General features: G+C 48.9%; 1 protein-coding gene across 2 annotated transcripts in view; it reads left to right on the top strand.

Annotated features, from left to right (window-relative positions):
• LOC119103458 (transcription factor GATA-6) overlaps window positions 1-11,541 on the top strand; it is an 18,361-nt gene extending 6,820 nt beyond the window's left edge. The window contains exons 3-6 of one of the 2 annotated variants that reach the window (XM_037227003.1): window positions 1,680-1,829; window positions 7,677-7,773; window positions 8,237-8,402; window positions 10,734-11,541. In XM_037227003.1, coding sequence (XP_037082898.1) covers window positions 1,680-1,829; window positions 7,677-7,773; window positions 8,237-8,402; window positions 10,734-10,815 — 495 coding nt within the window. In that variant the 3' untranslated portion in view covers window positions 10,816-11,541. The remainder of the gene's footprint in view (window positions 1-1,679; window positions 1,830-7,676; window positions 7,774-8,236; window positions 8,403-10,733) is intronic. The other variant, XM_037227004.1, reaches the window with a different exon arrangement.
• The last annotated feature ends 1,365 nt before the right edge of the window (window positions 11,542-12,906 follow it).

The following is a 12,906-nucleotide window of genomic DNA, read 5'->3' on the forward strand; positions in this document are numbered from 1 at the left end:
AGAGCACCCGGACAGGAAAATAAGGGAATCTATTCTTGCAAAAAGTCGCCGACCAAATCTTAACGTACAGGGCTCACCATGGCCGATTATGCGAACGCGATATGTGCCTTTATGTGTAATGTGTGCTAGCTTACAATCGTTTACAAGTGCAAATGATGCCTGGCGCGTGAAGTGCGATGCCTGTTCGACTGAAATTGCTTGCATGTATAAATGATGCGCGATGTGTGATGCCTGTTTACTTCAACTCGCTTATATATTTGAATGAAGCGTGATGCGTGGGCCTGTTTGCTTGAACTCCTTTGCATGTACACTTATTTTCGCGTATTCCAATTCTTAGATATACACTGTATCGTGGCAATGGCTGGCATCCACACTTTGTTTAATCCCCTGAAAATTGGTGTCCTGTAAAACTGTGACTAGCTGTTTCAAAAATAAAAACAACTGAAAAATCGAGTAGGATCATCGGTAGGCAACTTTGAATTTACTCCTGCTATTGTTTCGACAAAGACATGCTGTCGGAATATCAGCCAATCCGTTTCTCCATTGTCCTGTTTTTTTCCTGACCAATAAGGCTATTCCTACCGCCTCACCTCAAATTATATTGTAAAGGATCAATCGGTGATCTTTCTCATTCGTAAATGTTGTGAATGCTGATCGGACTCCACGACATTTGACGTGATTTACCACGCCACGTCACGTTCTCCCACGACGTTTCAGGGCCTTAAGTTCTCCGTTTCGTGCAATATCAGTGTTTAACAACAGCCTTGAGATGAATCGCGAACAAATGAATAAGTTGTCGCATGCCTGCGCTAATGCGTTGTCCGCCAAACGGCAGACGGTTCGCTCTAGGCACTCGCGGCGGAATGACCTTTGCACATGACGCGCAACCATACCACAGCCGGCGAATGGCTTGTTTATTTCCGTGTATCCAGCCTGTATGTAACGCACTGGCTCATTGCAACACGCCGTAGCTCTTTAAAAGCATGTCATTACGTCGTACATATGGACGCACCTAGGTTGTGCGCAAGCGGTGTGTCCTTGCGCCTTATTCGAAATACAGCTGAGTTGTGTATTTCGCATTCGCTGTCGGAGGTGTATTGCGATGTTGCTGGTGCGGGCCACTTTATTCTGCGTGCCCGTCTGATAGCACGCTCGTTTTCGGCCGTCTACCCCATTTGATCTCGTTCATTGAAAACAGAGCGCAGATTGAGCATAGCTCTCTTCCAAGGGGCAATTCCTCCATAGACGTAAAGTTGATAACTGGAAAATATGTACCAGCTGGCTGACGTTTTCTAAGCTTGTAATAATTCGTGACCTTTTAATTCCACAACAAAAAATTCACTTTAACGGCTACTCAATAAGCAAAACATGCGCGCTAAGATAGACTTTCCAAACGCACAACTTGTCAGATGAAAAGTTGTTCTGTGGTATGACACCGAGCCCTCACAACTGAATCCTTGACGTGAGCAGGACAATAGTTTAGCGAAGCCCCTATTGATAGCACCCGCCGGGAGCTCGCGTTTCGGGACAATCTTTGCAGACTGTGCAGAGGGCAAACTTTGCCCGCATTGAGCCATTCGCACTGCTCTGCTGGCGACGATGGCGCCCATGGCGTGTCGTTGGCCTGATCGGCTGCAGAGCAGCTAGTGGCTGGGTTCGTTGCCTTGGAGTGCCGTTAGTCCGGTCCATTTCAGAACACCCCGGCGACGAACCGACGCCTCGGCCTGTCCTGCGCCAACTGCCACACCACGACCACCACCCTGTGGCGCCGCAACAACGTCGGCGAGCCCGTCTGCAACGCCTGCGGCCTCTACTTCAAGCTGCATCAGGTCAGCGGTCGGGCGCTGAAGGCCATCCCGGTAGAGAGACTCGTTCCGAGCGAGGAGACCGCCCTGGGCAGGGAGACCCGTCCCGAGCGAGGAGACCGCCCTGGGAAAGGAGACCCGTCCCGAGCGAGGAGACCGCCCTGGGAAAGGAGACCCGTCCCGAGCAAGGAGACCACCCTGGGCAGGGGGACCCGTCCCGAGCGAGAACACCACCCTGGGCAGGGTAGCCACCCGAAGCACGGCGTCCACCCTGGTCGCGTCGACCTGCCCGGTTCACAGGGCACCCTGGTCACAGGACACCCACCCTGGTTAGGTTGGCCTAGCCTGAGGAAGGTGCATCCGAAGATTGAAGTTATTAACCCCTTTCACCAATATCACGTGTTCCCCACTGATGCCGAAGAAAAACACTTGGTCTACCTCTTCGGAGCGTAGGCCGACTGAGGGCGACACACACCTCCGCTGATTTGCGGTAGGAATCGTTTCGACCTCGCGTTCCTCTCATGACTGCTATCGGTCTTCATTGCGGAATGGCGTGACCTCTGTGGGGTCCTGGCGGGTCCTGGTGGGTCCTTATCACTACACAGTGCGCACAACGAGCCGGACCAGGCCCGTGCATCATTGGCCTCAGAAGATAGACAACGCTGGGTTTCCTGCGAGCGGCTGATGCCATGTCGAACGGTCACAATGGACGGTTTAATGAACATCATATGCGATCAGTGTTGGATCTGAATATATTTCCATCCAACATGTAGATGACTTATTGATGCCTTATTAACCCACGTGTCTTGGGCTGCCTCCGAGCTGAAGACGAGGGCAGACGTTGGCCCATGTTGATGACTGTCTTATTTATATCCGGATGAGAAGAGCACATGGTTCAGTCCCGATGGTGAGAATGTAGTATACCACAACTGGTATCCCACGACCATGGCTCAAACCGACGTAGGGTCGGGTGGCCATCGGGAAATGGCCCATTGCCTCCAACACTCTTGGTGCCACCACGTGAGCTCACGGCCGGTGAGGGCGAGTGTGTACGTGGTGGGACCACGTGCGTGTCGTGGTCTACACAACAGGGCGTTTTTGTAACCACCGCGTTATGCCTTTGGTTGCATTACAAAAATATCGCAGGATCTGCATACAAAATCGGTTGGTACCACCTGCTATGAGAAAGGCGACAGCACACAGGAAAGACTTTACTGAGTTCGTTACGGGCGCACAGCATTCGATGCACACCGACCCGAATGCTTCTGCATTAACCACTGCGCGTCTGGGAAACCAGAGGCATGGGGTGCGATTCCTCGCGGTACCCACCCTTCCTGCCAGGGTGAGAGGCAGGCGACGCCATATAGCCACAGCAGCTGGGTGCGTCGTAAAGCCCCAGCAGCAGCCGACACGCGGCGCGCCAACGCCCCGATAGGTGGCACCACCTGTGACACCGCTCCCGCGCCCGCCCATCACGCTGCGAGCACCGAGATCTCAGCCCACTACGTGTCGGTGTCACGTGCGTGGGACGAGGCTCCGGCGATGCTTTTTCTAGGACGCGGCATTAATGGCCGAGAATTGAGCTTGGATGTCTCGGCGGCAGACGACGATAGCCATCACGCAAGAAGTGAATTTGTTCGCCCTCTCAGCCTCCGATAGAGTGGCGATTAATGAAAAACAGCGGGGCCCGGTGGAGATAAGCGCGCACCGTCCCCGCGGCGACATTAGAAGACAATTACCCGGCCGGTGGGGCGGCCGGCGGCCGGTCACGCGCTCGGCCGCCGCCGCCGGCCGATAGACATCGGCTCCGCGTCGGGACGCCCCTGTACAGCCCCGGCCCCGGCCCCGGTCCAGACCCCGGCGGCGGCCGGTGCGCCCCATCACGCCTCCGCCTCCTCCCCCAGGGTTTGCTTGGGTGTTTGCTGAGGCCACTCGCGTCGGGAGCAGGGAGGAAGGTAACGGCGGCAGGGCAGGGGGTGGGGTGAGGTGGGGGTATGACAGTTCCGTGGCCGGGCAATGAATGCAGGGCAGGCTGTGCGTCCCCTTCAGCGGTGACTGAAGCCTCCGCCGCCTGCTGCGTGTGACTGAGGACTGACATGATCAGTGTTTTTGACAACGGGGAGTGATTGAGTTTAATCAAAGCATGACATATACATAATTTGCATAGTTTGTTGCGCTTGTTCGATGGCGAAGTGGTTTGACAGCGTGTGAAGTTGCCTGCCATCACAATAGTTGAGGAGTTACAACGTTGTCACATGGCATAGCAGTGCTGTTTTAATTACAAGGCTCACAGGTGCATGATTTTGCGGTGCTCATTATTGTAAGTGCAGCAGCCGCAAATGGCCTTTGTTTACATTTGTAGCATTTCTCATAAAGGCAGTTTGTTGTAAATTTGCATTGTAGGTTGCAAATTTGCAGGTGCATTTGTAAAAATATGTTTCATAAGGCAGAAACCTACAAACAGGTACAAATTGCAAATCTACAAAACCACACTCGAAAATTTACAAATCTCTCGAGAACTTCTACAACTATACCTTGGTATGTTTCATAAAGGCCAGCTGATTTAAAAGGCCGCAGTGCATTTGTAAGCTTAAAAGTACAAATCACAGCTACAAATCAACGATGGCCTACCCCATTGTAGAAAAGATTATCGTAAGATTAAAGCAATGCCAGTAGCAAAAATAGATTGTCGACATGACGCTTGCAAAAGAAGGATGCTTGCAAGAATCTCCAGGGGCAAAATAAGGAAGTTCTCAGAGGAAGTGGAAGGATAAGCAAGCTTGCAGAACACAACGTTCAGAGGAAGCAAACCAGTGACGGTGTTGATGGATTTAATATTCTCTAGCTCCGTGTTTGGTCCATGCAACCAAGCGTGCAGCAAATGTATTCCTTTGCATTACTGCCTATCACTATAAGTGACATCGGTAGTCGCACCGATCCAGTCGAAATCCTGAGCTGTCTTGTGCTCGCGTGTTGAAGGGGTGGGAAGGTACCGATGCGAAGGTGATCACTTTCCGTGATTAGGCCTACTGACATCCAAGTTACTGCCAGGATGAAATGGCTGCATGAATAGGTTATGAAATGTCTTAATTTTAACTGTAGTTTCTACTCAAACAAGTGAGAGCAGGTACGCTCATCCTATCAAAATGCGGGCATGCGAGGACATTCACCTTGACGCCAAAAAAGGAGAGCTATCGCCGGGTGTGAACGATGCATGAATCCCATGTCTGTGAGTAGAATATAGGTGTCTGTCATGGTAACAGAACACTGGTACTATGCTGGTTCACTGAGTCACTGTTTTGATGGTTGTCATGACAGTGCCAATATTCTATCGTTTACTCCTGTTTAAAACTGTAAGACTCACGGGGAACACAATGATAAATGTACTCCACTGCTGGTATTGGGGAACCTAATGTTCGGTTCCTTGACACCTCCAATTTTTTGTTTGTTTGCAAACCGCGGCATTTATGATAATCCATAGCATAACTTCGATTGACCTGCGCTCGTCGGATATTGGCGATGTCAGCTGGCGGGTGAAACACCGGAGGGGAGGGGCATCATTGGATTTCCTATTGGTGGAGTCCTGTGCGACTCAGCACAGGGTAAAGACGTCACTGGTGCCCTGATGTGTGCCCCGCCGCTGCTGGCTCTATCGCTGGGGCGTAGCGGAAACGTAGGGTAGATGCAGGACTCAAAGCTATTGGAGGCAAGGCAATTAATAGCCATTCAAACTTTGATTAAAAGCATCAAGCAGAGTCGTACTGGTTCGGTTAGTGTTTCTGTTATCCTGCAAGCAGGGGTGTCAGCTTTTCTAAATGGGGATAAGCCCGGGACCCAGGTGAAATGCATCTTTTGTGGTAGGGAGAGCCATTTCCGTCCCCCTCCCCCAAACAAATTATTCAGCGACATTACGCCCTTGTGAGGACCTGTGAACCTAACCTCGCTCTAAATACGTTTCTGACCTGCTCTTAGGCCACTTTATTTCGATGTACGGTAGTTTTTTCAAGTTGGTGGCACGGAATAGTCCTTTATTTTAGTAGCACGGTCATCAACCGCAGGTAACGTCTGAAGAAGGTCCCTGTGATTTTTATATTTTGCTATGGTTTTGTAGCATTGGGGTTAGAGGACTTGTGAGCCGGGGGCAAATAATTATGGTGGACGGGTGTCCCACAAGGGCCTTCACAAAGGGAACAAACTAGTGCATTCCTACAACGTCGTGGTCTTCAAACCCTGCTGTCGTTGCTGTTTGATTATTAGGCGGGAGCACAGTCAAGGGGCGCCCTATTCGGCCAACAGATCTTTATTGTTACTATAGCGCTCTTAAAAAAATTAACAATTGCGTAATACGTTCTCGCCGAGGTCTGCCCCCACCCTCTCAAGACAATTTGGTTGTGCCCCTGCTGTTGATACGAACTAATGGCAAGTGCACGCGAAGGCTGGCTAAGCACAGATGAAAAAGAGTCACCGTGTGTTATCATGGGGCCGCAGTGCCTGACAAGGGATCCTGCGTCAGCAAGGGAATCCGAGTCAATGACGGGACCTGAAATGTCAGCGGGCCTCTGGCATTGTTCGGGGCCCCGACAATAAAGGGAGAAAGGGAATAGGGCAATTAAAGGGCCCGCATTGATTGAGACAAAGGAATGGTAATGTGTTGGACAGTGGGCCCAATAACCCACAAGCGACCTTGCTACGTTTTGCCCAGAGAGCCCGTGTCACCAGAATGTCGCACCACAAACATTCTGTTGCGCCCCAGTGTTTCACTGACGGCGCCTCCTGAACGAAACAAGTGTGTGGTGTTAGTGTCCATTCGATGACTTCTTCATGAACACGTCCATCGGAATTACTGGATAAAAAAAAGAAAAGAAAGGAAAGGAAACGTTGGAGCCCGCTGAAAACTTCGGGACTTTCACCTGGGGTTTTTCATAAATCCTTGTGTCACTTCTGCTCCACCAAGATTCTGGTTGTGACCCTGGGTATGTGTACATGGGCGACACAAAAACCGGTGCCGGAAGAAACGGGGACATCGAGAACAGTGGGCCCAGCTGTGTGAGCCTGACTGCATGCATTGACACGAACGTCCCGCTCAGTATGGGCGATGTAATTCAGGTTAGGTTTACCGAATTTATACCGAACTAATAGTTTGATAACGTAACGTATTTTTAGGGACGGAAGGAACAAAGAGTAGCCAGCAAATTTGGCATGCAATTCTGCTGCGACTGACGGAAGCGCGAATATCCAGATCGTAATATGCATCGTGCAGGGCTGCGCGCAGCTCTCGCTGTGTCAAGACTCCAGTGACGTCACGTTACCCTTGGGCGTATGGGGTACTAAAAAGCCGGTCGGCCGTACCTTCTATACGTCCTTGGCAACGCTGGTGATTGGCGCCGACAAATTACACACGACGTCGAGTTTTATAACTTCAATTGTGCGACGCGTGCTGGTTTTATGAAACAGCTGTAATTTGCACTTTGTAGTCTAAATTACAGATCACAAAATACAAACGGTTTGTAACAATTTTGTATGAGAGAGGTTATTGGTCGGGTTTTTATCATTGCACTACGCGTATAGCGGGGTAATAGATCGACATGTACTCACGCTGGTGGCAAACTGTAAGACGTTGCAGGCAGTCATCTGTTTGTCTTTTTACCCAAGCGAACAGCTGTGACATGTCATACGGTCGGCACATCTGGCGCTGCCGAGAATGCCACGCAACACGTCACGGTATCTGTGGCTTCTTGCATCATACGTACACCGCATGTACGCTGCTGCTCCAATGACGTGGCCATTTCCCGCGTGGACTCGGTGCTGTTTGCTATGTTCTTCGACGCGATTGGAAGCATTATGTAATCGGCTCGATGTGATATTTTTCAGGTTAACCGGCCAATGACCATGAGAAAAGACGGCATTCAAACCAGAAAACGCAAGCCGAAGAACATGAATCCGGAAAAAGGCTTGCTTAAATCGCAAGGTATGATGCGTTACAGGTGTTCTGAACCCGAAAGATAAACTTTCACGACTACGGGCTGTTTCGCATCTGCCATATTGGTGATTTATGAATTTAAAACGCTTCCAGGTGTGGGGAAGGTGAATTTGATCCTCCCCTACGGCCTTCCAGGAATAACATGCGAGCGATGTAGGGTAGGAGCGCCAAACTTTGCAAAGCTAGGAAGGATTGCATGGTCAACCTTGTAATACGATGCATACGACGTGCCTCCTAAGGTGACTGTAATGCGGTGGGTCTACGCTGCGGTTGCCATCACAGGCAAGGGCAATGCTTAAACGCTTCATATTGTGTTCCCTAATATATCCGGTGCTCTGTTGTACGTTTTCCTTAAATCAGGTCAGCGGCATCGTCATATGCTGCTGCTGCTGATAGCGCTGATGGCCATCCATGAACCGAGCTCAGACCTTGCCTTCCCGTGTCGACGCAGCTCGCTCCAGCATGATGCCGGTATCGCAGCTGTCAAGCACGTACACGTCCAACGAGTTCTACAGCCAGCACTACCCGAGCGAGTTCGCGGTGTCCGCCAGCAGCGGCGGCTCGGTGCTGCCGCTGGTCACCATGCCGCCGGCCAGCTCAGCTGGTAACCACAGTCGGTACGCACTAACCCACTAACGGCATGACCGGTGACGGCGCCAACGTGCTCTGCAGCATGACCACGCCACTGGCGGACTCACAGATTGCGGGTGGGATAGCGAAGGTGGCAGATGCGTGCAGGTCACCTGGGTTAGTCCACCCAAGTCCGCAGCCAGGGCAAGGCTTAGATAGACACGGTGTAAGAGTCTGAGCCTGCGTTCGCGCCAGGCAGGTGTCTGTACGCCTGCAACGGAGATGACCTCCATGAACGTTATTGGGGCGGACAAAAAAAAAACTTTGTGATTTTGATGTCACATACGGGAAGCAGGTGTGGGGAAGGGGACAAACAATGGACGCTAAGGTTCCAATCAGATACAGAATTCCGCTGTTGCACCTCCAAAGGACACGTCACTCTTAATGCAGTTTCATCCAAACTGAAGCAGTGCGATGCTCTTCACTGAATTGATTGAAATCAATGCTTCCCTTGAAACATGCACCTTTTGACGATGGGTTCCCATAATAGCTGTTACACCATGCATTACTACCCATATCCCACACGTCTATAACACCGGTACCGCATATTCATAGATTCATACACACGCCCATATACCCACTTGCGCGTGCGACCTGTTTGGTGATGGGGGTGGCACTAATGTTTGGCCTGGTTACCAACACTGGTGAAAATGTGGCGTTAGGGCTAAGTTAGCCACAACGTAATGCAGAAGGTTAGCCACAACGGACTAAGGTCTTTTAGTAAGCCTTTTGTATGTAACATAGAGAGAGGAGCATCTATCAAGGCTTAGTGTAGTAGATGATGTGCAAATATAGACAAGGGAGCATGATAGTGTCAGAATGGCTGCTAACAAATATTGAACTGAAGTTGCACGTGCTTTGCATGGTACTCATATGTGTGCAATGTACTGACATGTATGTACATGCATGTGGCGTTTGTACACACGTGCACGACTTGTATGCATGTAGTTTTTGGAGGGACGCAAACAGGATTTCGAAATGTAGGCACAGTTCACAATTTTGCACCGGAACCCAAATTTTGGTACACTGTGCGCGTATGCATTTACTTGCACGGTGTTTATCAACATGGTATGTTTGCGTCATCGTCAGTCTAATTATTTGTGCTTGACTTTAACGCATATACTCTTATTCACGTTCATATTGCCTCGGCGACGCCATAGCGCCACTTGCCCCGGTATCCAATACCTAAATATGCCCTTGATCACTTGCATGGTACTAAATACATGCTATTTGTTTGGTGATCGTACTTCATCTGGTATCAGGTCCGATCCCTCGCAGGACGCACATTTTCACACACAATAACTATGAATCTGATGATTGAGGTTTCGGGGCGTGCCGACATCTACGGTCATAATAATGACCGTTTGGCGGTCTATGGCGTTTCAGTATAATTTCACGAGCACCAAACATGGCATAGTGGACACATTAACGGCTTCTAAAATGCGCCACAGACTCTTGGACTTTGACATCAGTCCTAGTCAGATTGCAATGGCCAGTCAGTTAATCCAATCCAAGCGGAATCCTCATACTTCTGAACTTGCCCAATCCAGCACCGATTCACAGATAAGTCCTAACTCCACAAGTTAATCAGTTTCGCAAAATATTTAGTGCTCTTTCCCATTCTACTACCACTCGTTACTCTATACTCCCTCTTGCCATGCCATTAGAATATGTGCAAAGAACGTTCAGGTGTGATCCTCGTCGGTTAGTTCATTATGGGGCTCACAATTTTGCATCAAATACATTTTGCATCAAAGGATATATACCCTATATATCCTTGGTATTATCTGTACGATCATCACCTCACCATATTGGTGTTTCGGGGAGCTTTTATAGGCATTGGGCCTGCCAAAAGTGCCTTCTGATCCTATTTTTTTTTAAAACAAGCGAAGCGATGTCGCCCCAAAAAGGATTTCAACTACAATCAATGAATAAAAGTTAAAATATTGCCAATTTGGTCTTAGTGTTTGGTCGTAACACTGCATTTGCATTCAGCCACAATGAAAGCATCTCTGCCGGCGTAGTCGCTTGGCACCGAGTCAATGTCAATCCCAAAACTTGGCAGTTGCAAGGTCTACAGAAGTTTTTTTGTGAGAGGAAAAATGAATGAATGCGAACAACAATTACGCAAATTCCCGTGGGTAATCACAAAAATAAAAACAAATTATCGCAAGCTGGCAGAAGCTGTAGCCAACTTTTTTAAAGCAAATAATCATTCACTACTAAAAGCGTGCTTGGCGTTCTGTAGCGTTGAAGCTCTGTGTGCGCGTGATGTCAGGGTGAAGAGTGGGACGGTCAGCTTCCTTCGTTGTTGGCAGGATCTTGTACAACACATCTGAATTGGACACGGTCAGTTTGAGTGGCGTGGCCGGCGACAAGCTGGAGAAGCCTCAAGTATGAAGCTTCGCGCCGTGTGATGACGTCATGTTAGGCCACCGAGAGCGTACTAATACACGCTTCACAAGACGAGCTGGTTTTTCAGGCCTTAGTGAATATGACACTACTTGTATGCGTGCTACTATCTGGTGGATGCTTATGTGTGTACATGCTTCGTGCGACAATGTGCGAGTTCGTTTTCACCTTGCTATATATAATCCGATGAGGCGGGTATGTCCGTGTGGTTGTTGAGGTTGAGTCTGTCCTCACACACCAGTTGTGTCAGCGGTGACCCCCAGCATTTGTTTACTAGTCCAACTTGGCAATGTGTTATTCAAACAGAATCCTGAGTGAAAGAAAGCAACGCACTGTGGTTATGATTTCGCCTGGCACCAGATATGGGTTGTGCGCAAAGCATCTGTTTTACATGGAATGTGTGTACTGCATTTCAAGTGACGCGTTCGGCAGGCATTGGTTCATCTCGCAGGCTGTTTCTGGGCTGTACGTTTATATGACATGCACGGCTTCAGCGACATACTTGGGCCGTTAATTGCGTGATGTTTTCAATGAGCATCGTCAATTTTGTCACATTTTTTCTCACGAACGGGCATTTAGCTGTTGTAGCATATGCAGCTTTCTGATTGTTTTCCGACAGTGCGTTGTTGAGCGAGTCGATGATGAGCTTTATGTTGTGTATATAGCTGGATTGCTCGGTAGTTCATGTGCTCCAAGTCGGGGCGCAATACACAAATTGCCTCGAAGGCCGTTTGTCATAAACTGGATACTAACACAGTGAAGTCTTGTTCTTTAACACGCGCTCGGATGGGGGTCAAATTGACCACTTCTCAAAGGTTTTTCCGGAATGGTTTCCGAACGGCGCGGCTTGCTTAGCTGTAGACAATTAAATAGCGGATCGTCTGGCATAAAAAATGTAGATGTATCTTGTAAGGTCGCTGACCTATGGCAGGTCAAAGTCAGGCCATGGTTTCAGCGAAGGCAACTTCTAGGTACTCGTGCGATCTGATCCAACAACGGAGTGTTAGACGAGGCCATACATCTCTAAGATACCTTCTTAGGCCATACAACAATTGAATAAACAAATTGGATTGACCTGAGGTCATGTATGAAGGTCAGAACAAGGTCAAAATCAACCTGCCTCATTACTCTGGGGCTTGCTGCATGGGGTAGTTTCTGGTGCTCGTTTTAAATTTATTGATAACAGGAACCGCATTATGTACCTTTCATAGGCTTCTTAAAGGTCAGAATAGGTCACTGACCTAGAATGACACAGATCGACATTTTGTTTTTAGGAACATACTGCCTAGCGCAATCTATGTCGCTCATCCAAACGCAAAACTCAAAGCAGTCTTGTATGATTTTAGTCACCATGACATTCAAAAGATCAAACGAGGTCACTGATCTTAGATGAGCATGTGCCCTATTGCCTAGAGCAGCTATCTCGGTTCCAGGGGCCTTTTGGAGACCAACCTGAAATTTAAACTTACTTGACCTCATTTGATTTCGAGGTCATGACTGAGAAACTTTAACCTTTCACCTAAGTGAGTTCACGTACAGATCAACACACTTTGTGAATTTGGTGTCTCTAGCTCTCTTAGTTCCCCAGATCTCAGTTGGTCAATTGATACCCCACCCGAGAGAAAGGGTATTCAGCCGGCCACCCGGGCGCGTGTTAAGACAGCAATCGACCAAAAATGGCAGAACAGGCGCAGCACAAGCGAAATGCATTTCGATGCATACAGAATAGACTCTACATTTTCATTAGATAGATAGACTTTATGTTTTCATGGATCTATAAATAAATGCATTGCAGCCAAACGGTAACGAAAGTTGCTGAATGACTGAAAGTTAATAGCTATAAGTTCAGCAATAGGCCGCAGGATGTTCGTGGCATAAGACACATTTTGAAAGGCTTAAAAGCGTCTAGGGGGAAATCTACAAGAATATAAGAGATAAACCACATCCCAGGCTGTTTGGGCAGATATAATCACTCAGAATATGAGGCCATGACCAGCAACGTCAAGCTGCAAGCTCCGTTGCGGATGATATTATGATCGTCACTCTGTTTTCCCAGTCCATCCTTAATCTTCCCGTAGT

This window comes from Pollicipes pollicipes, unplaced genomic scaffold (assembly GCF_011947565.3).
Source record: "Pollicipes pollicipes isolate AB1234 unplaced genomic scaffold, Ppol_2.1 Scaffold_5724;HRSCAF=6776_pilon_pilon_pilon, whole genome shotgun sequence".
Lineage (NCBI taxonomy): Eukaryota > Metazoa > Arthropoda > Thecostraca > Pollicipedomorpha > Pollicipedidae > Pollicipes > Pollicipes pollicipes.